General features: G+C 41.5%; 1 protein-coding gene across 1 annotated transcript in view; it reads left to right on the top strand.

Moving 5' to 3' along the window:
* Positions 1–24,306, top strand: part of Slc30a7 (solute carrier family 30 member 7) — a 65,402-nt gene that overhangs the window by 9,940 nt on the left and 31,156 nt on the right. Inside the window, exons 3-8 of the mRNA XM_036190867.1 lie at positions 3,042–3,155; positions 5,896–5,983; positions 6,595–6,721; positions 9,573–9,734; positions 17,677–17,727; positions 21,329–21,464. Coding sequence (XP_036046760.1) covers positions 3,042–3,155; positions 5,896–5,983; positions 6,595–6,721; positions 9,573–9,734; positions 17,677–17,727; positions 21,329–21,464 — 678 coding nt within the window. The remainder of the gene's footprint in view (positions 1–3,041; positions 3,156–5,895; positions 5,984–6,594; positions 6,722–9,572; positions 9,735–17,676; positions 17,728–21,328; positions 21,465–24,306) is intronic.

Raw genomic sequence — 24,306 nt, 5'->3', positions numbered from 1 at the left:
AATGCAAATTATTTTGATACTTATTTTTATCCTGCAAGATTACTGAGTTAATTTATTAATTCAAACAGGGATTTGGGGTATTCTTTAAGATTTTCTATATGTAACAGCATCTGTAAATATGTGTAATCTTACTTCTTCCCTTGTCTGAGGAGCTTTGATTTCATTTCCTACCTTATTGTCCTGTTTAGACTCTCCAGGACAATCATAAGTAGACCAAATAAAAAGGGACATAATTGTCATGTTCCTGATCTTTGAGGGAAAACAGCCTTTCACTATTAATTAATTAGTCAATTAATTTCACCATTTACATATGATATCAGCTACATATTTTTGTGGCTACCATGCATAAGTTGAAGAAATTCCTTGTATTTTAAATTTATTGTGTGTTTTATGACTAGGGATTTTATGCAATGTTTTTCATCTGTTGAAATTTTTTTTGTCCCTTATTAGTATGATTACAATGATCGATTTAGTCACAGTTGGTCAGGGTATGTTTACTATTGAAGTGGTATGTTTACTCTTGAACAGACACTGGGTCTGATTGCCAGTGTCTTGTTGAGGGATTTTGGATTCATTTTTACAAGAGATACTGCTATACAGTTTCTTTCTCATATTGGTTCATCTTTAGTCTTAAGGTAACACTGGTCTTATCTTAGGGAAGTATTCTCTTCAGTTTTTTTCCCCAAGTGTTTGTGGAAGATCTGTATTAATTATGTTTTGAGTGCTTGAGAATTTCCTGGTGAATAAGCATTGGACGAATCGTTGGTGGTGGTTGTTGGTGGAAATTTCAAAACAGCCAAGTCAGTTTTCTCACCATAGGCTTCAGGTTATCAGTTTTCAGAGAGCTTTGTGAGACTGGTTGCCTCTTGGTACTTGTTTTTAGATAGCTTGTTGACATACGGTTCAGAATCTTTCCTTGCTATTCATTCCTTTCAGTTCTTTCCAGTCAACAGTATCCCTCCTTATTCCTGACTTTTAGTAGCAGCAATATTTTTTTGTCATTGTTTTTTTGTTTTGTTTGTTTTGTTTTGTTTTTGACAAAGACTCCTGCTGTGTAGTCCAGCTGCCTTCAGCTGCTCCCTCAGCTTCTGAGTTCTGGGATTACAGACTCACGCCTGGTGCTTATCTTTTTCATAGATCAGTTGATATAAAGGTTGCCAATTTCCTTGATCTTTTCAAAGAATTAACTTTTGGTTTTGATAATTTTTCCCTTTAAAAAAAAGTCTCAGTTGTCCTTAAAGATAGTAGAGCAAGCAAACTTCTTCCTTATGTTCTTTGAACATGGTGCCGTATTATGTTCTGACTTGAACCACTTCCAGTAAGAATCATCTGTGACTCTTGTCCCTTTCCCTTTCTCTTTGGTGTTCTGTGTGAAGTGTGAGGGTCCCCCTTCCCCTGTGTGTACTCACTAATTATCCTGGATTGTGATTGCCTTTTTTTCAGGAATTTTGGAAAATCCTCAACTACTTCATTTGGTTCCTTTATGTGAAGTTTCTGTCTGTGAAAATTCTCCATTTGTTCCTGAATGTTCCATGGGTGCTCCATATCATATTCTTTAACATATTAATTATTTTTGTATTTGTGTTTTACCTGTTTGTATGTCTATGTACCACATGCATGTCTGGTGGCCACAGAGGCCAGAAAAAGATGGTGGATCCCCTAGGACTGGAGTTACAGGCAGTGTGGACCACTGTGAGGGTGCTAAAGACTTAATCTGGTGTTTTTAACTGCTGAACCATCTTTCCAGCTCCTAATCATAACTTATTTTAAAGTTCTCTGACACTTCTAACCATTTCTAGGCCATTTCCGGTTCTGATTCTGTTGCTTGCTTTAGTTCTTGACAGGGAGTCTTTGATAATGCTCCTCATCTTGTCCTTTCTTGTAATTCCCCAGCAGTGTTCCTTCTGGATGGGTACTGCGGTAGGGCTTGGAAGCCGATGTGGTCGGTCGTTGGTCTAGGTATTAGTTTGGGGATTTGTTTTTGCTGGTTAATTTCACTAAATGACAGTTACGGTTTTCTGGTGGTTTCTGCTGTCCTGTGTTTAGTGTAAAATTTAGAGTATTAAAGTACTAGAGGTTTCTTAATGATACTGGAACTTTTCTCAGCTTGCAGCAAGTGTTCCTTCCCTATAGCTAGATCTCTGTGATCTTGGTGGATCTCTGTTGCCATATCACAGGCTTGGTGAAGACATGGTGGTGAGTTCTGCCGCAGCTATACACTCAGGCAGTCCTGGTACCCCGAGTGTCAGAGTTAGTTCCTTTGTTCTTTCTCTCTCTCTCTTTTTATTGCTTTTTAAATAAAGAATGGAGGTTTGTTAACCTCGTGGTTCTGGAGGCTGTGAAGTCCAATATGAAAGTTCTGGCATCTGGTGGAAGGATCTTCTCATTGTATTATAGTGTGGAGAGGGCATCACTGTTGTAGGAAGAGTGTTCTTCACGTTCCTACATCTTCTCCTCTCCTGTCTTCCTTCCACACCCGAGAGTCAAGAGCTGGGAGCAGGACAGTTGATGACAGACTTGGCGCTGAGGAGATGACTCTGGGGTTAACAGCACTTGCTCTCGCAGAGGACCTGGGTTCAGTTATCAGCATCCCTGTAGCAGCTCAGAGCTGTCTATGACTCCAGATCTAGGCATCTGACACTCTCTTCTGGCCTTTGGGCAGCGGGCACACATGTGGTACACATACATACATACATGCAGGCAGTCATACACATAAAATAAAACAAATAGATCTTGAAAATAATAATGATAGCAGACTTCTTTGCCTCTGGATAAGAGCCTCTCGTCCAGCGGCAGTGGCTTTCCATCCTTCTTATCTTAACAGCAGTGGCCTTCATTTGTGACCAGAGGCAGTGAGCAGCTTCTGTCCTGCCTCAGCACATGGCTGCTTTTGTTTTGTTTTCAACCATTCTTAGCAGCACTAGGCTTTTAGTTAACAGGATCATTCTGTGTGTCGTATTTCAATGCTGCCTTAGAAGGTAGTTCCAGGTGTTACTGTTGGTTTTGTATTATAATGTACCGTTATATTTGTTCTTTTTCAGCCTAGGCTTGATCTCCGACTCTTTCCACATGTTTTTTGACAGTACTGCCATATTGGCCGGATTGGCAGCTTCTGTTATATCGAAGTGGAGAGATAATGATGCTTTCTCTTATGGGTAAGACTTTAAAATCCTTTTCTCGAACTACAAGATACACAGAAAAATATCTTAGGACCATGCGTGTTTACAAGTTGAATTTACTTGTGTGATTAGAGCCCTGGAAGCCCTCGGGCCTCTTACAGTCCTTCTTCTTCCCTCCCTCAGGCTGATCCTTCACTTCCTGCATTAGATATGTCTGCTTTAAAAGTGTGTGGAGGAAGGAAAGAGATGGGGAAGCGATGTAATTGTATCCCATCTCAAAATAATAGAAATAATTTTCTACAAGTGTATGATCTGAATCTGTAATGTAACTTTATTTGTATACAGAACCCTTTGTTTGGTGGATAAGCCCTTAGTTTTACCAAAAGGATTTAGGAGATATATTGTTGCTATACAAGTATTTTCCCAGCCTATTTTTTCACACACACACACAAAAATCAAGTGAAACGGATCATATTTCCTTTCTTTCTTCCTTTTTTTTTAAACTGAAGAGATACTTTGCTGTCATTTATTTAAAATTATTTCGTAACACAGTCTTATTCATCTTTTTAGCTTTGCTCTTATGCATGGTGATTTCTGTCTCCCCTGATTTGTATACTCAGCCACATACTATGCACAGACCTTTGATGAACCAGATTAGAGGCAGAATTGGTTTCCTGCCCCCACTGACTGGGGAAGCCATGGAGTTTTCATGATCTAATTCGGGCTTCTGATGTTTCCTGTTTTGAGCTCATAGACCGTTTCCTAGTATAATTCTGCTCATGTGTCAGCAGAGATGAGGACTAGCACCTTTCCACCTCTTGTGCAGGCTAACTCCTTCCTTGTTTATCCCTGCATCATCTTGTGCTTCCTCCCATCTGCTCTGCAGCGGCGGCACTTCCTCTTTTCTCTTGCTCATCTCCTGACTCCCCGTCCTCCCCCACCCTGTCTCTTTCTCCCTTTTGCTTATATCCTCATACCCTCATGCCTGTCTTCCCTTCACTCTCCCTCTTTCCCTGCCTTCTCCCCCACCCCCGTCTCGTCCTCTTTCCTCCACACCTTCTCAGTCTGTACTTGCTCTTGACCCTCCTCTTGCCTTGGCTAATTGGCACATGAGACGTGCTCAGGCAGTTCTGCTTTCACAGATGACATGTTTGAACTCTAAGACTCACGCTGTTCAGGTGAACATAACCATCTGCGATCATTTGTCTAGTTTTCCTTCTTTTCTTCATTTTAAACCAGTAATATACCAAAGCTAATCCAGCAGTTTATCAGACTGCATGAAACAGATCTACTGAGCTAGAAATTAGGAACCAAAAGATGCTTAAAAAAATGCCTTGCCTTTGATCTTGAAATTAGGTGAGCTAAGGATAAAGGCTTTCTGTCCAGCATTAGCCGTGGGACTAGAGAGGGAGATGGAAAGAAAGTGGCCTTTGTTTTAGACAGTAATCCTGCTGATTTAGTAATTAAGTCCCTTTAAAGTGTAAATTATAGAAAGCTGGCTGTGTGTCACTTGAATTTAGTAAACTTTTCTCCAAAAAAGTACATGCTTAGACAAGTAATACATGAATTTCATTTACTTATATATATATATATATATATATATATATATATATATATATTTGAAAATGGAGTGTAAAATTTATATTATGTTAGATCTACTTGATAGGATGAATTCAAACATAACTGAATAGAGGACCTGTAAAGAGTTTGTTCAGCCTGGCATGGTCGCACATGGCTGTACCCCCTGAACTTGGGAATAATTTCAAGCCCTCAGGAGCTCCATAGTGAGTTTCAGGGCATCCTGAGGGGGGCCTCTACATAACCAGAAAAGAAAATCTTCTATTTATTTAAAAATGTTTTTATAACAAAAATTATGTTTAGAAGTTGATTAGAAAGCTAGCAAAGGCATTTTTTTTCTTCAAGACAGGCTCCTTATATCATCTAACTTGGCTTAGAACTTATAATCCTCCTGCCCAGCCTCTGTGCTGGGTTTGCAGGGGCCTGCCACCATGCAGTGTCTGGAAGAACAGCTTTGATGCTTTGTAATGTTGACGAAGGACTAGGTGCTGTGGACACACTTTGAGGTACAGTTATTTCCATGGCTTTAGGTCAAATGTGTATTGTAGAAAATGAGCTCTTTTCCCAGTTCCTCACCTAAGTAGGAAGCAGAAGACTTTGGAAGCCCAGAGACAAGGTATGGGCACTGAAAAGTGGCTTCATAGAGTGGTGTGAAGATAGAGTTAATTCTACACATAAATAGCTAAAAGTTTAGGCTGAATATATTAGTCTAGAAAAAGATAACGAACATAAATCTCAAGTTGTCTCTGACATAACGCAGGGATACTTTAACTTTACTTGAGATCGGAGCTCCATTTTCTGAAGATTCCTAGCCATAAAGTACAAAGCAGAATAGGAAAGACGAGACAACTACAGTAAAAACCCAATTCCTAGACATCTTCTCTTCCTTTCTTTGGACCCTTCCGTCCTTGTCCACCTGCCTGGTCTATCCTTTCCACACATTTCTGCAGCTTCCTCAGCCCACTTACTATCAGGGGTGTTTTGCCTCTGTAAGTGTGTGTTTTATGGCATTCGCTATTAAATATAATTCATAGCAATTCATTTCCTCATCGTTCTACAGTATTATATGAAATGTATCCTGTAACTCTGAAGACTTTACTGGCACTTAAAAATCATGTCATATGGTTTACAGTCTCTGAAACATGTACATTCCTTTGGAGTTTAAGAAGTATAATTCTGTTTGCTTGCTCTTCTTTAGGTATGTTAGAGCGGAAGTTCTGGCTGGCTTTGTCAATGGGCTGTTTCTGATCTTCACTGCTTTCTTTATTTTCTCAGAAGGAGTTGAGGTATAGTAGATAATCATTAGAGTCAGGAAATGACTGTTCTTAATGAAAATGTTTTAAAGATGTAATAGTAATAGAGATCTTTTCAACTACCATTTATTGAAGTTTGTCTTGGATTAGAGAAAATATTATGCATGTACGAGAGGACTTATGAAATAGTGGAAAAAGTTACATATGTGTGAACTATCTTGATGGAAAACAGTAAAGTGGTAGTGCTTTATAAACTACATGAAGTGTTGCCACTGAGTAGAAGTGCAGTCTGGTTAATGAAGTCATTTAGGAATTGTCTTAAAACATCTAGAACCTGTGAGTTTTAATACTTGGTGTACATTTTCTAAGAGTAGAAGACAAATGTGAAGATTAGTAAACTTACAGAGATCAAGAGGAACAGGTTTAGAACCAGTGTCATTGCACATACTTAGATTTATTTAGAAATAGGAATTGTTACTTTGTCTGCAATGTGTCAATACTAGTTTCAGCTGTCTCAACTCTGGGCAGGTAGTTTTGAATGCTTTTACTTAAGAAAATGGCTAAAAAGTTTCATATTGCACTCTGTTGCCAACAGTTGCAGTAGGAATTATATCAACCATCTCTTTGTATTGTGTGTTTTCTAGAGAGCATTGGCTCCTCCAGATGTGCACCATGAGAGGCTGCTGCTTGTCTCAATTCTCGGATTTGTGGTAAACCTCGTAGGAATATTTGTGTTTAATCATGGAGGTCATGGACATTCTCATGGCTCTGGTATGATGGTTAGAACTATTTGTTTCTTCATTTTTTTGACATTGATTTGGTGTGTGTGTGTGTGTGTGTGTGTGTGTGTGTGTGTGTGTGTGTGTGTAGGTAAAAGAACAACTTGGGAGATTTGGTTCTCTGCCCACCGAGTTCTGAGGCTTGAGTTCAGGTCTTCAGACTGGGGGGCAGATATCCTTGCAAGCCCCCCCCCCCTTTTTTTTCTTTTTCTTTTTTGTATGCTTCTGTTGTTAAATACTTTAGAAAATTAGTAATTTTAAAGTTACAAAAGTATGATATCTAGATACTCAGAAATGTCTTCCTAGACTCTCCCTTTCACTTCTCCATGGCCCTCCATCCCAGTGCCTTTCGGAGTTGTTATGCACTTTCTCATACTAGTATGGATCGTTCCAGACTTCCGGAGCTCATCTGCTTTATGTAATATTTACTCAGATTAAAAAACAGTTATCAGAAAACCACGAGTCTAGTTACTAAAATAGTGTGTGTACCTGTAATTTACTGTATAATGCATTTTAAAGATTCTTCCATTGATAGATGTTGGTCCACTACCTTGCATTTTCTTATTAATTTATGAAATCACTTTATTGTAATGAACTCACAGAAAACTCCGTGTTATGAAGCCAGGCCCGGTGGTGCTTGCCTGCTACAATTCCAGCCCTTGGGAGACAGAGGCAGGAGGATTAATGCTAGCTTCAGGCTTACCTGTTCTGCATAGTGAATTCTAGGCTATCTAGGGTACATAGTGAGAGACCCTGTCTCAACCACAAAGCAAAATAAAATCCAAAAAAGAAAAAGAAAAAAAAAAAAAAAAACAACCAAAAAATATACCCCTAAACAAAAACACAACAAAAAATAGTTCAGATCTAGAACATTTCCATCACTTCAGAAAGTTCTTTTAATATGTAGAATTCAAAAAACATAGTATATGTATGTTTTTACTTGATACACTTTTTTTTTCACATTGCCTTCCACAATGACTGTTATTCCCATTCACTTCCAGAAATAAATGTATTCATTTTCTCCCCAGCCCACATCAACCTTTAATATTACAGATTAAAGTGGTTTTCCTCACCTTTGATAAAGGCAGCTTCTAATTGTTTCTGGTCTCTCGCTAGTAGTGAAGTTGAACATTCTGCTGGTGTGTTCCTAGAGTATAATTGCTTCTCTATTGTTTTTTTTCCCACTTGTTTATAAGTTATAGTATTACTTAAAGTATTGCTGCTTTCCTTTGTTTATGTGTTGTAAATATCTTTTCCCAGTTGATGCTTGTATTCAGTTTTCATATAGAGATTAATTTGTATGCATCCTGTGATGGCTGGCGTTAATTCTCACCTACACAACCTGTAGTCTTCTGGGAAGACAGTCTCAGTGAAGGGTTGTGTACATTAGGTTGGCCTGTGGGCATGCCTGACGACGGGAGTCTGTCTCGATGTAGTTGTTAACTGATGTGGTGGCACCATTCCCGAGGCAAGGGTCCTGAAATTGAGCTTAGCAGCAGGCAAGTGAGTTTGATTGTGAACGTCATATGAGTAGCTGTTTGAAGTTATGTCTTGACTGAAACCTAGAAGTACAAACTGAAATAAACCCTTTTCTCTCCATAATTGCTTTTACTTTTTTCAGGGTATTTTGTCACAGCAACAGAAAGTACAACACAGTCTGATTTTTGTTTTACATTTTTTACGTGTATTTCCTTCTCTGTTTCAAGGATTTCCTACTCCAGGGCATAAACACCAAATCCTCTATATTAATGCTTTCATTTTGGTTTGATGGTTTCTTGTTACCCAGTTTGTTTTTCCATCTATTTATACTTTGTTCTTTGAGATATTTCCCACGTAGGAAGAATAAGCATTTTTCCAGTCATTTTCCTAAGAAAACTTTCAGTGATTGTCCTGGGGACAACAGCATCTAGTTGAGATGCTTAGTAGGTTAAACCAGTAATACACAAAGCCTCTGTCCAGTTACTCTTGTTCTCTTCTTCCTTCTTGATTATTGAAATGCGTAGTTGGAACCCATCAGTATAGTTTCGCACTAACTGATTTGTGCGCTCTCTCTTCAGACAGAGTTGCAAACACAGCTCTGTGCCTTTGTAGTTAATTTTTCTTTGCGTGGGTTTGAACTACTCTTTAATATCCTTTGATTTAACCTGAAAGCCCTTTAATATTTTGAGGGGACAGGCTTTCGTTCATCTGGATTGCCTTAATGTCTCCTTTATTTTTAAGGGAATCTGTAGATTATAGAATTTTTTAGTTCTGCACCCCATCATTACTACTATTTCCATATCCATCTGCTGCCTTTTGGCCACTAGGATTTCTTTCTTTTGTTTCACTTTTAGGTTATTTATTTATTTAGTGTGTGTGTGTGTGTGTGTGTGTGTGTGTGTGTACGCTCATGTGACATATATTGACAAAGTGGGTATTTGGCATGTGGAGGAGCAGCCAGCGTTCTGTTTGCTCGCCAGCTTGGTTGTTCCATCAGTTCTCCTTCTCCCTTTTGTTCCAGAAGCGTTCCCCCTTGGAGCAGATTGTAGGCAAGAGATCAGGCCACATGTGTGTGTACATGCTCGTGTGTGTTGTGGGATTCAGCTAAGACCCTGAGTCAGCTTGAGATCACATCTAGCCATGCAGGTCTCCTGGAGATCCTGCAGGATTTGCATTTTCTGGCCTTCAGAGTTTATTCTTGTGTTCCATGGTAGAACTCAGGACTGCTTGAGTACGTTGGCAGTAGTTATTAGAGGCAAGTGTTTCCTGACTTGAATCTGGAGACAGGATTCTTCTAACTAGTATTATTGTAATCAGTTATTCATTCTTACACATCTTCTGTTCAAATATTGTTTGTTTTCTAGGCCATGGACACAGTCATTCCCTCTTTAATGGTGCTCTAGATCATAGCCATGGCCACGAAGATCATTGCCATAGTCATGAAGCCAAACATGGAGCTGCACACAGCCATGATCATGGGCATGGACATGGGCATGCTCATGGACACGGGCACTTCCATTCTCACGGTGAGTGCAGCCAAAGCGCCTGCAGAGGGCTAGCCTTCCAAACAAACAAGGTGTGGGAGGTGTCTTCTCCTAGCTAGAATGGCCTGTTGAAAGGACATGAAGCCTCTCATGAGTCTGTTTAAATGGTTTCCAGAGTTAGTTTCTGTTTGTTGTACTGTAACTTGAAAGTAAGGCAGCGGATTTAATTGTTTTCTTTATTTTTCAGTGACTATAATAATAAAATACTAGTCTTTTGATGTGTGAGTGGGAAACAGTTGATGTTTAGCCAATGAAAACTATGATTGTTTTAAGTCTGACAAGGCCTTTAGTATATAATGTTATGAAAATACTAGAGATTTTTTAAAATTTTTATTATAACTGTTTATGCTGTCTAATGTTCCATGTTCCTTTAGAAATCTTTATGGAATAGTAGTAGATACTAAGTTATAACATATTTATCAACATATTTTATTTCAGACCATTTATTCATGAGTTGTGAGTGTAGATTAATAGGAACTGCTTAGGTAACACAGTCTGCCTACATCTTAAATAAAGTATGCACTTAGAAGTTTACCAGCACTGGCCATATGGACAGAATACTAAAGCTTTAGATATGAAAAAATGAGAAGAGCCTTGAAGATTGAACATTCCAAGGCCCAATTTATAGCCTTCCAATTTTCAAAATACCCTATTGAAATATGATTGGCAAACAAAATGCTGTGCACATTCAATGCTTATGCCTTGATCTCCGGGACTAGTTTACCTTTGTAAAAAAGCCATTACCTCGGTGTAAGCTATAGACATCACTAGCAAGCGCTTCCTCCCACCTCTTATTATTTATTTATTCATTATTTACGTACGCATTCTTTAGATTAGCGCACAGCATAAGCTCCGCCCTCCTGACAGTTTGAAGTGTACAGTCCAGTGTTAGCTCTAACTACTCCGGTCTTGGACAGCTCTCTGGGCCTTCTGCATAAATAGTATAACTTAACCTTGTGCCTTTTGACAGTCCCTTCTCCGTCTCCGTAGCCTCTTCTCTGTTTCTCCGAGGTTGCCTCCTTCAGCTTCCTCATAGAAACGGCTGCTGCTATTTATCATTGTGTTTTGCTCACGTCACATGCCTTCTGAATTTGTCCCTGGTGTCCTGAATTGCAGCTTTCTCTTTAAGAAGGGTGCCCCGTTCCTGCACTGGGCACGTTGAGGTTGCTCCCCCGTCTTGAGTGTGGCATGTCATGGTGCAGTGAATGGAAGTCCACCTAGGCCTTGGGCTCTGGGTTCCAGCTCCTTTGCTTGTGTGCTCATGTTGTAACCACACACTAGTTTTTGTAATGGTTGCACCAGTTCACATTCCTGCTAGTAGTGCATAAGGGTCCCTTTTCTCCACGTGCTTGCCAGTACTTGTTTTTTTAATAGCTAACAATTTTCTTGAAATTTTTTTTGAATTTCCCTGCTGAGTACTGGTGTTAAGTATCTTTTTCTATATCAGTAGGCCGTTTTTCAGGCTGACAAATCTTTTCCTCTGAGTTGTTTGAGCTCTTCGTATACTTTAGGTATTAAGAATCAGTTTGTAGGTACGTTCGGCACCCTCAGGTTCCTTTTCCTTCTTTTCTTGTCTCCTTCCTTTTCCCTTGCTGTGCAGAGGCTTTCTAGTTCTGGGTAGTAAGTAATCTCATCAGTCAGTTCGCATTACCTCTTTCAATCTGTGATATGCCATGTTTTGAAACTACAACTCTGCCACATGGTGCCAAGCCTCAGCTTCATCCCATAACCCCTTGGGTCTTCATCCCCGAGTCCTTGGGTCTCCACCTTCATCTTTGGTCTCCCCTGCCCTCGCACAGTGCCAAGCCAAAGCTGCTCTCACTATCCATTCAGTCTTGTAGCTTGTATGTCACCAAAACCAGTAGGATATGGAAGATGCTTACCCATGGCCAAGTTTGGCCATCAGCTGGAGATACAGCTGTGGCCTGCTCTGCAGTGTGCTGGCCCTGAGGAAAACTTCCTGCAGGATTTCACTGTGATGCTGATCTCTTTTTAATCAAAGCTGATTCTTCAGCCCTAGCTAACCAGCATCAATTGTGCCAGTAAAGCAACAGTTCCGGTCCCACAGATTCTTAATCCAAAATATCACCTGAATGGTCCCGATAGTGTCATTGCTTCCCACTGTAATCTCACAAGCCAGACCTCCACTAATCTTCCAAGCTCCTGTAACAGGTTCAGCTCTGAGCACTCAGCAGCCTTCCCAGCCCAAAGATACGAATACTTTCACAGTCCTCCCTAAACACGACTGAGCTGCAGATGATGTCCTCCTACTTTGTTTTCTACCGCTGTGGTAACGATTAGGACCAAAAGCAACTTGGGAAGGAAGGGGTTTATTTCACCTTACGAGTGGCAGTGCATCATGGGAAGTCGAGGCAGGAACCCAGAGGCAGGAAATGAAGCAAACATAGTCAGTGAATTCTCGACACCTTAGTGACATGAGGCTCACCAGTCAGAGCCATAGAAAACTATAAAGCTCCCATCATCTCATTTCTCCTGAGTTTCTCCATTTTACTTCCTTTCCAGAATTTCTTATTGATGGAGTATGCTCGTGTACAGTCTCATTGCTCACCTGTCCTTTGTCTTTTGCAATGAGATATGAATGTGAGCCTGGGGAGATGGCTCAGTCAGCATAGTGCCTGCTGCACACGCCCAAGGACCTCCATTGGCCCTCAGCACCCACATGGAAAGCGTGGGGGGCAAGAGGTGGTGGAGTGCTCCTGAACTCTGCCCCGGGTGACAGACACAGTGGATCCCTGAAGCCCTTTAGCCAGCCAGTCTAGCTGAAGAGATGGGCTTCAGGATCAATGAGACACTGTGCCTCAAAGAGTAAGGGTGGCATGCAATGGAGGAAATCATGAATGTTACCCTCAGGCCTCACACACGTGTTCATACCCATCACATCACATCACATCCAAAAGCTAATCCAAGTCAATAAACAAACATGAATAGAAACTTCCATTATTCTTCTCTATGAACTTAATGCTTTACATTCAGAGATTGCTTTTAACCAGAATTATCGCAGTCATCAAGTACAAAGCAATTAAAGTAGTTTTGTCTCAAATTTTGTTAGTTATGGACTATCAAACGACAGCATTTTACTTGAAATACATTTTTAAAATAAAGTTCTTTTTTTTCTCTTTTGTTAAGAGCCTTTCTAGTGAGTCTCTCTGGCTTTTCTGGTCATGATAGAGAAGGGTACAAGGTGGAGAATTACTGGCCTTACTGACCATTCTCCATACTACAGGTGTTTACAGCCTGGGGCCCAGGGGCTGCGTGAAATAGCTACCAATGTAGCCCAACACAAAATAGCAGACTTAAACCCTTTCATTTCCTCTTTTGGTGTGTGACTTGATTGTGTGGTTCTGGAGTATGCATTGTACAGGTGTGAACATCCTGTAGTAATGAGAAAAGGTCGACCATGCCTCAAGTTCTGTGTAGAAGCTGACTTGCTTTCGTGTGTCACTCTTATTAATCCTGGACAGCTCTTTTACGTTGTGGCATCGTTGCTGGTGGAGTGTGAAACATAGCGTGACCAAATGACCGGGGTAGCCATGTTTGTGGGCTCCGGTGTAGAAGCCTGTTGTAGTCAGTTGACCTCTCTACTCTTGCCCTTAAGTGGACTGAGTTTCTTGTGTCATGCTTGATCTTTGTATAAAATCCTAGCACAACTCTAGCACACAGAAACAACTCAGTAGATATTGGGTTCCCAAATGTTTACCTGTTTTTATACTTGTGTTTTAAATTGCGGGGTGAATTTTCTCCAGAGTTCCCAGTCCCACCGTACAACAAGGTTTGAATATCCCTTATCCGAAGTGTCAGAGGTTTTCAGATTTGTTCTGTAATTGAGGTATTCGCAGTAGGCTGGATTAACTGAACATTTCTAGTCTGAAGTCCAAAATGTCCCCAAATCTGGAACATGTCGAATATCAACATGATGCTCCGAACTCCACAAATTTTAGAGCATTGCAAATCTTGAATTATGGCTTCTCAATCAGGTATGAAAGAAAAGAATAGAAATCTGATTCTCCTTGTTAAGAATAATTGATAAGAGGAATTGTTTTTTTCCTAATTTACTAGAAAAGGAATTTTGTGCTTAGGTTTTAATAAAAATATGTATTTTGGAAGATTGAGAAAAACTTTAAAAATTACTCAGGTTCGTTTTGTGGGAGGTCAATTAATATTTATTATAATCATTATCCTAAGTGCTCAGTATGTACTAGATATACTCTAAGAGCTTTCTATGTGTTAATTTTTTTTCTCATAATCAATTGAAGGTATAATAGTTGTCCCTATTAACTGAGGCACAAACAAATCACAGCAAATAGTAAATTAAGAAGCTAGAATTCTGGACCAGTGAGATGGCTTAGCATGTGAGGGGTGCCTACTGTCAAGCCTGATGACCTGAGTTTGATTCTCAGAACCCACGTGATGAGAGACGAGAACAACTCCTCATGTTGTCTTCTCATTGCCACATGTGTGAGTGCATGCACACACATAAGCACAGGAGTGAATAAGTCCACATGTGTGAGTGCATGCACACACATAAGCACAGGAGTGAATAAGTCCACATGTGTGAGTGCATGCACACACATAAGCACAGGAGTGAATAAGTCCACATGTGTGAGTGCATGCACACACATAAGCACAGGAGTGAATAAGTCCACATGTGTGAGTGCATGCACACACATAAGCACAGGAGTGAATAAGTCCACATGTGTGAGTGCATGCACACACATAAGCACAGGAGTGAATAAGTCCACATGTGTGAGTGCATGCACACACATAAGCACAGGAGTGAATAAGTCCACATGTGTGAGTGCATGCACACACATAAGCACAGGAGTGAATAAGTCCACATGTGTGAGTGCATGCACACACATAAGCACAGGAGTGAATAAGTCCACATGTGTGAGTGCATGCACACACATAAGCACAGGAGTGAATAAGTCCACATGTGTGAGTGCATGCACACACATAAGCACAGGAGTGAATAAGTCCACATGTGTGAGTGCATGCACACACATAAGCACAGGAGTGAATAAGTCTACATGTGTGAGTGCATGCACACACATAAGCACAGGAGTGAATAAGTCCACATGTGTGAGTGCATGCACACACATAAGCACAGGAGTGAATAAGTCCACATGTGTGAGTGCATGCACACACATAAGCACAGGAGTGAATAAGTCCACATGTGTGAGTGCATGCACACACATAAGCACAGGAGTGAATAAGTCCACATGTGTGAGTGCATGCACACACATAAGCACAGGAGTGAATAAGTCTACATGTGTGAGTGCATGCACACACATAAACACAGGAATAAATAAGTCCACCATGTGTGAGTGCATGCACACACATAAACACAGGAGTGAATAAGTACATGTGTGAGTGCATGCACACACATAAACACAGGAGTGAATAAGTACATGTGTGAGTGCATGCATACACATAAGCACAGGAATGAATAAGTAAAACAGCTTTGAATGGTGGGTCATACAGTGGGATATATAAGAAAATGGGCCTCCATTTCACTTTGCTCACGACCCTTGTCCATCTCACTGAGCTTTGTATTTACTGAAATGCAACACTGAGGAAGCTGTGTCATTGTTTTAAAGCTCTTAAGCCAGTGGTGCAGAAATTGGGAGATTGTGGCAGTGGGTGGTCTGGGCTTCTCTCTAAGGCATCATGTCTGCTTGAATCGCCCAGTGGCTCCTCTGCAGTTCCCATGGTGACCTTCCCACGCACCTAAAAGAAGCTTGTGTCTTTCACATCTTTATCCATAACTCACCACAGTGCAGCACCCCCACTCAAGGAGCTGAGAAAGCAGTTAAGTTATAGACTCAGGAGGCAAGAGAAACAAATTTAGAGAGCAACTAGCCAGCCAGCTTCTGCCACAGATGCCCTGGAGTTAGTTTTTATAACCATGTCACCAAACTATCCCTTTCAAAATACTGATGTCAAAAATGGATTTCTAGAAATATTTCATACATGCAGACACTTGGTGATTTGCTAGGAACTGGATTTCTGTAATGGCTGTGCATTTGACTGTCAGTAGGATTTCCATGGCAGCTGCATCTTTCAGGAGAGTACCATGGAACCAGGGAAGCTACACTGCCACCTCTTGCTTTTGTGTCTTTGTTGCATTGCTGCCCAGCGCTCTCCAGTGTGCTTCACTGCTGCAGTGCTCAGGTGTGCTGCCCAGCGCTCTCCAGTGTGCTTCACTGCTGCAGTGCTCAGGTGTGCTGCCCAGCGCTCTCCAGTGTGCTTCACTGCTGCAGTGCTCAGGTGTGCTGCCCAGCGCTCTCCAGTGTGCTTCACTGCTGCAGTGCTCAGGTGTGCTGCCTGGCACTCTCCAGTGTGCTTCACTGCTGCAGTGCTCAGGTGTGCTGCCCGGCACCCTCCAGTGTGCTTCACTGCTGCAGTGCTCAGGTGTGCTGCCCGGCACCCTCCAGTGTGCTTCACTGTTGCAGTGCTCAGGTGTGCTGCCCGGCACCCTCCAGTGTGCTTCACTGCTGCAGTGCTCAGGTGTGCTGCCCGGCACCCTCCAGTGTGCTTCACTGCTGCAGTGCTCAGGTGTGCTGCCCAGCACTCTCCAGTGTGCTTCACTGCTGCAGTGCTCAGGTGTGCTGCCCGGCACTCTCCAGTGTGCTTCACTGCTGCAGTGCTCAGGTGTGCTGCCCGGCACTCTCCAGTGTGCTTCACTGCTGCAGTGCTCAGGTGTGCTGCCCGGCACTCTCCCGATGTGCTTCACTGCTGCAGTGCTCAGGTGTGCTGTCAGCCGTGGGCAGTGACTACTCAGTCACCACGCTTCACATTCAGGAAGCTTGGCTGTCCTCTAATGGTCCTTTTAAACAAATGCTGACCATCTTTTGCCACTTACTTCATTTTTGTTTCTCTGAAAAACTGATTAGTCATCTCTGATGCATTAAGTATAGAAATTATAGTACCTTTTATCTTTTCATCTTAAAGAGAATTTTAATTCTTCAAAATTTTATTAAGAGAATAAACACTGTCCCAACAGTAACCTATTGAACATGTCACTGATGTAAAATTTTGAATTTTCTTAGCTTGGCAGCCCATGTGAGTATGTCACATATGTTGTCCACTTTCCACCTCACCCTTTCCCACAGTTAGGTTAGTGATGGACCTGATGCCTTCACAGTTAGTATTCACCTGGTGCCGTAGCTCAGCTAATCTTCTGCAGCTCGCCCGTAGGCCTGTGACACACAGCCTTTCTGTCTTGGAGACTCCAAGGCACAGCTATGGTAATGCCTTTGCTTTTGCCCCTGTGAACAAGGGGAAATGCTTCAGGTGATTCCTATGATAAAAGGCAGAATTTTAGTAAAGTGACACTGTCTTCTGTGGAGAAAGTGTCACAGGTAGTGTCTGTCTGTCTTCTGTGGAGAAAGTGTCACAGGTAGTGTCTGTCTGTCTTCTGTGGAGAAAGTGTCACAGGTAGTGTCTGTCTGTCTTCTGTGGAGAAAGTGTCACGGGTAGTGTCTGTCTGTCTGTCTGTCTGTCTTCTGTGGAGAAAGTGGCACAGTCATGCAGATTCTACCGAAAGCTGCTGTTCCACAGTCTGCTTACCTTGCTGTCAGCCCTGGCTTTTATTCATGGGCCTCTTCAAATTTACTAGTATAATATTGGTAGGTCTTCATAATATTTGAATTTCATGTGATTTTTATTTATAGTACAATAATTTCCAGAATATTCTATACCCTTGTTACATTTCAAACTTGCCCTCTCTAAATTCACCTGTGCTTAATTACTTGATTAAGTTTAAAAAATAATTTTGTAGGTGTAATATGACTGTCTACTCACACCTCCATCATACACTTGAGCAAAATGGACTCTGAATGGCAAACATTTGGATCAGGAATTGAAGAAATGTTTTAACATAACTTCACTTAATTCTCTACAGATGGTCCATCCTTCAAAGAAGCGGCAGGACCCAGCAGACAGATTTTACAAGGTATGACCAGCACTTGTGTGTTTCTTGACTTCATGAAACTGGCTTCATGGCTTTCAGTTGTCCAGAGTTCTCTTTGAAACATTGAGTGCCTGGTAGGCATATTTTAAATGTTATCCCTCCTTGGAAATGTACACAAACACACACTATGTTGACTATATTAACCATATATTGTCACTTGGCTGTTTTCTTAGATTTAATTAAAAAACCCAAATGTAGAAATGGGAAAACCCTGCTAAAGGTCAGTGCTAGCTAGGTCTGACTGCAGTGGCCCCAGATATGTTTGCTTTCTTAGGATAATGACATTTTCTCCAAAATACTGTTCAGTATGTTCTTAAGTTGTAGGAAAATTGAGAGCTAAAAATGAAATCCAGTAAGACCTTTGTCGTATGTGAAGGCATCAATTAATGATACCTAAACAGGAGCTTAATGTTGTATAAACAGTATAAACAGCACCAGCTAGAGGAAACTAATCTGTCTATGAACTCTGTTACTCTCCTTTGGGGGTGTGAACCAGTCTTTCTCAGTTTCCCCTGGACTACATTGTCCAGATTCCCAGCTCCCTGCTTCTTGATTTTTTTTTTTTTTCCCAGTTAACTCTACTTCAGTCTGGTTTTCTTGGTGGCTTTAGGTCTAGCCTCTCCTGCATGTGTTTTTCTCAATAGTTTCTTGGTCTATTTCTTACTTTTTGTATTTCTCCATAGGGAAGAGTTTATTTTTAAAGGGCTTGGTTACCCTCTAGTCACCAACTTTTTATTTACAAAATATATGGAATTGCTTTAAAAATGGTCTTTGTACATTTTTGATGCAACTGTGTCAAGTGCTGTTATTAGTTTTGATAATAATTTATATTTAGTTATGAAAAATCATGAATGGGAGAGAATAAGCTTGATGTAGCCTTTTATCATCTTTGTATAAACTGTGATGAAAATGAGTTTATATTTCTGAAATGCCTGAGTTTTGGGGTCTCAAGAAGGCCGGGCGGAAGCTGAAGGACAGCTGTGACCTCCTGGTGTAAAAGCTTTCCTAGCCAGTTGCTCTGCAGACACTCATCACGAGCACAAGCAGTTCTCAGCTGCTTGCTCGTCCTCAGTTCGGCTTCCAGTGCACCAGGTTTTAGAGGTGGTAGAGCATCGGTGTGTTACAAGTCTTGCATGGTTTCAATTTTATATGAGTTAAACATACTTTATATATTTCTTTAGTGATTTTTTTTCATGAATAGTTATTATGAAATAGAGTAGTTAATGATGTGTGCTAATAAAACCTACTTTCTGGCTAGGAAATTACATGTAGGCAGGGACTTTCCAACCTCAGGAGAAGCAATTGCAAATTATTTCCCCCCTTTTTTCATTGTTCAGAGCTATTTTTATTTCTGTTCTACTAAAACACTGATTGAAGAATTTAAAAGCTTAAAACTGTTATCATGTTTAAGAGTTTGTAACGTAGGAACTTTCAAGTATATTGATTTATATCCATCTTTTTCACTTTTATTTTTTAAATCCAAAGTGGTTTTGGTAGGCGTGTATTTTATTCTTCGGTATTAAAGTACCGTAGGGAAGCTTGTGTAAGCATTCGCCAATGGACTCTTTGTTAGAGGACACTCTGAGGCTGGTGAGCTGACTGCGGCGGAAGGGCATTTGCTGCCAAGTCTGACGACCCAAGTTCAAGCTTCAGGGCCCTGGTGGTGGGGGGAGAATCGACTCCTGTTGTTTGAATCTTAGATGGTCTTTTAGTAAAAAAAACCCAGAGCCAGATATCAGGGTGAAAGCTGAAAGATCAGAGAAGCAGGATAGCCAGCCACTAGCTTACCTCTACAAAATCCTCAGCCTCAAGAGAGCAAGTTCCTGTTTCCTCACGCCTTCTATACCTTTCTCTGCCTTGCCATATTACTTCCTGGGATTAATGGTGTGTGTGCTTCCCAAGCAAAGGCGTGAGATCTCAAGTTCTGGGATTAAAGGTGTGTGCCACCACTGCCTGACCTCTGTGTCTAATCTAGTGGCTGGTTCTGTCCTCTGATTCTCAGGCAAGTTTATTAGGGTACACAATACATCACCACAGACCACCACGAGTTGTCCTGTGCCTTCCACACACATGCTGTGGTATGTGCATAAATGTACATACACATCCGCACACAGATGTAAAAGTATCTGCAGGGTAGTCTGCATGGATGAAAATGCATAGGCGTGTGATGGAGTACCATTTGCAGTGGCCTGCTGCACACTACACAATGGCAGTGATCTGTCTTTTCCCAGCAAACATTAAGATTTAATGGAGCTGGGGGCGGTGGCGGCCCACACCTTTAATCCCAGAACTCGGGAGGCAGAGCCAGGAGGATCTCTGTGAGTTCAAGGCCAGCCTGGACTACAGAGCGAAATCCAGGACAGCCACCAAAACTGCACAGAGAAACCCTCTCTCGAAAAACCAAAAAAAAAGAAGAAAAAAAAGAAAGAAAGAAAAAGAAAAGAAAAGATTTAGTGGAACTCATTAGTGGTCACAGTTTAAGCTGCTACACAATTTCCTTTAGTTTAAATCTGCGCATATTTACCACTTATTGTTCAGGGAATCTGACATGAATTTCTTAGCGGCTCACAGTCTTCCATGTAGAGCAGTTGATGGTACTCAGGACTAATGTTTGTTTGTTTTTGTTTTTTTTTCTGAGTGAAGCACACTTAAGTTTAACAACTATTTTGCTGTGTGGTGAATTTTGCTCAGTGAAGATCTACAGGTTGAGCCAGGCTGTGGGTGGCGCTCGCCTTTAATCCCAGCACTGGGGAGGCAGAGACAGGTGGGTCTCTGAGTTCAAGGACAACCTGGTCTACAGAGCGAGTTCCAGGACAGCCTACACAAAGAAACTCTGTCTGGAAAAAAAAAAAAAAAGATCTGCATGTTGAGTGGATTATTATCTTAGGTATTTTCTGGAAGAATTGTATATGCAGCTTCTTTCTTGAGATTTTTATGGTTTTCCAGGCAAATGTCACTTGTCTTAATAGTCTATTTTAGTTCTTAAGCAGCTAACTAGTGACTTACTTAGTACCTAATATCAAAGGTTCAACGTATATTTTCTAGTCATTTAAAAGTATTTAGATACCTGCTTTTTTGCATGGTGAATTTGAGCATAACAACAGATTTTAGTGGTGAAACCGTTTGGATAATTAACATCAGGTTCAGTTGAGTTCGGGTCCACATGAACTTCTAGTCCTATGGCAATATTTTTAATCACCAGCAGAGGGCTCTGTGTGCACATGTTTTTCAAAATGAAAATGCTTTCAGAACCAGTTTTTTTCACCTGATGCCCTTTCCTTCTCCGAACAAATTATGTATAAAGGACAGCTGGACTTCATAACTAGCATTTAAAATAGATTCTACTTTCTCATTTGTATTGTTCTCTAAAGATGGAGTATAACCTGCTGGTCAGATGTGGAACCTGGTGGTTGCGCAAACAGTGTTTCAGTTCGTAAGTGTTCTGCTACACAGTTACTAAGCAGTCAGTGTCCCTCCTAACTGACCTTTCATTTCATGGGTAATGGTATTTATGAAAATAGGTTACAGTCCTAGGAAATATTCCTATTTTACGGTTTTAATGCTGATGATGCTTTCTTCCCAGGTGTCTTTTTGCACATCCTAGCAGACACACTTGGGAGTGTTGGTGTGATTGCCTCCGCTATCATGATGCAGAACTTTGGGTTGATGATAGCAGATCCCATCTGTTCCATTCTCATAGCCATTCTTATAGTTGTAAGGTGAGTGGTACACTGTGTTGTTATTATCTGTGCTTCAAATGAGAGGGGGCCGCTCCAAACTACGCGATTAGAGATCTACAGTGCAGGTTGTCATGAGGGCTTCCCTGTGGCTGCAAGGAAATTCTTGTCCCGATTCTCCTGTCCTCTTCACGTTTTCATGCCTTTTCTATTTATAGCTTGTCTGGAGTTTAAACATTTCTTTTTTGTTTTGACATTTAAGCCTTTGACCATAATTCAGATCTTCAGTCATACACTGTATCTATAGAATAAAATATTGGCAGTGTAAACTACATTAACTAGATTATTATAGTTTATATATAGACATGACAGGGTTAGAGTCTAGTGTCGATGTTGCCTCTGCTAGATCTATCTTGAATTGTACAGTTTTGTTATTCTTTTTCTTTTCCTCACCTGCCATGGTGCTAATGCCCCATAAAGACATTGCATGTCAGGACGTCCATCCTTGGTGACTGTTTGCTGCGGTGCATTGTGTAGCTAATATTATTACCACCTTAGACCCTTTGTCCTAAAACACACTTTACCGTTGGCTTCATTTTTACTTTTTTAAAAAAATGGAAATATGTTCTTTAATCTTGCAGCGTTTAATGACTTTAAAATGGTATAGTTTGTCTCGGTTGGCGTGTTAGCGTTTCTCCATCTCTCTCCACCTCCACTCAGGAGAAGCTTTTGTGCTGAAGATGAAGACTGATGAGAAGTGAGGCTGTGATGACTGTAGCTCAGAGCTGACTAGGCCGATGTAGGAGAGTGCAGTGCTCAAGCTGGAAGTGCTTGTTTTTCTCTTTCTGCCCTAAAAAGAACATGCATTTTACACATGCAGGTTATTCTTTAATTATTTGCACACGGAAGCAGGTGTGTATGGAAGGAAGCCTTTCTGAAGCTCAGAATGCCTTTTCCTCATCTTTGGAGGTCTTAGCCAAACTCTCTTGAGTTAGTGTAGATGTGCCAGGCTCCTGGCAGAGACGTTAATGTCGGTAACCACCTGTCTCGTTGTGGGCGCCTTCAGTGCGTTTGGCCTTAGTGCGTGGTACAGGCTTAGTTGTCCTCGTGGTTCTGGAGAGTGTGATCTTAGCATTCCCTTTGTGCTGGCTCCACTCGTCACCGGAGTTCTGCTGTGGTTTGATGGGAAGCCATGGTGGCCTCTCTGTCCCCTGCCTTCTCCTTCCCGTGCTGCGGGGACAGTTCTCTGAGGAGGACTATGTGACATACTGCAGTTTCTTGCCTTCAGTCCTTGGACTGTATCTCAGAGTGAAGTTCAAGGCCCATAGCAGTTCCCCGGTAGTGTTTGATCTGTCAGCCTCTCCCTCCCTTCCACTGCCTCACCTCTCTCTTCTCTTCAGTGTCCTAAATGCATCGTCAACTCTCCACCTTCCCATTTATCTTTTCTCTGTCTAAACTCTTCTTGCATTTGATACGCCCTTTCCCTCAGCCCTAAAGATGTGTGGACCCCCACATCCTTCCTATGAAGCTTAATCCAAATAGCACCCCTTCTGGAAACATTTCCTGACACTGCCACCCACCAGCTGCGAGCTGTGTGAAGTCCTTGTCTGTAGTGACTTCTAGCAATGTTCCCTTCCAAGGCATTTATTGTAGTGTCCAGAGTCTGCCTTATGTGTCTGTAGCTCTGGGAGGCAAACTGATGTCCTGTTATTACAAAGTGACCATATGATTCTCCTGGGGCCGAAAGTGGCACACCCCAGATTTGAGTCAGAAGAACTTAGGCTTTTTCCACTCTAAAGAGTTATATTTCCTCTAATGTCTGCCCAGGCTGGTCTCAGAATCATGGCAATCCTCCTGTCTCAGCCTTCTAATTTGGTCCCCTAGGGGGAAAAAAAGTTATATTTTATAGCTGGGCACTGGTGGTGCACACACCTTTAAACTCAGCACTCAGGAGGCAGAGGCAGAGGCAGAGGCAGACAGATCTTCGTGAGTCTGAGGCCAACTTGGTGTCCAGAGTAAGTTCTAATACAGCCAGGGCTGTTACACAGAGAAACCCATCTCAAAAAAAAAAAAGTTATATTTTCTAAATTGGAAATTCTTTCCTTGTTATATTCTTATTCATTTATTCTGCAAACAAAAATAAATAATAAATAAATGCATATATGCATGCCCAACAAACTTACCTTGGCCACAGTGTCTAATACATTTTTAAAAATCTTTATAAGCCATCTTCAACAAGTAGCCCTGAGACTCCTGCTGTTTTGATCTTATCTTGCCACAGGGGAGAGAAAATCAGATCAATAGATTGACACTCCGATATGAACTGAGTATTTCTTGTGCAGAGCTAAGGGAGGACGTCCTGGCAGCCACTGAGCTGTCACCTGAGGTTGACTGATAAGGCAAGTCCACAACTAATGTCACCAAGAGCTTTCCAGCCTAGGGGTCAGTCGATAAAAATGGCAGCTACCCTAAGGGAGGCCCGTGTGGCACAAGAGGAGAGTGGTTTGGGATGAAGCTGAAGACACACACCAGGGAAAATCACAGGCCTTGGAGGTCGGATTTCATTTCAGGTGCGGTGCGAAATGGTAATAGAGTGTGGCCCTTGGCCCGTAGGTTTTGTTTTGTGGTGCTGGCGACCAAGCCAAAGCCTATACATGCTAGGCAAGCACCCCATCAGTTATCTACACCTTCTTACCCTGATTTGTATTTTTTAAAATTTAGTTTATGTGTGAGTGTTTTACCTGCATGTATGTCTGTGCACCATGAGTGTGCCTGGGGCCTTCTGGGGGCACTGGAACTGTAATTTTAGATAGTTGTGAGCTGCCAGATGGGTGCAGGGAACGGAACAACCAATGCTGTTAGCCACAGAACCATCTTTCCAGCG

The sequence above is a fragment of the Onychomys torridus genome, chromosome 6, assembly GCF_903995425.1.
Source record: "Onychomys torridus chromosome 6, mOncTor1.1, whole genome shotgun sequence".
Lineage (NCBI taxonomy): Eukaryota > Metazoa > Chordata > Mammalia > Rodentia > Cricetidae > Onychomys > Onychomys torridus.
The sequence above is the reverse complement of the archived record's forward strand: the minus strand, read 5'-3'. Positions and strand labels throughout refer to the sequence as shown.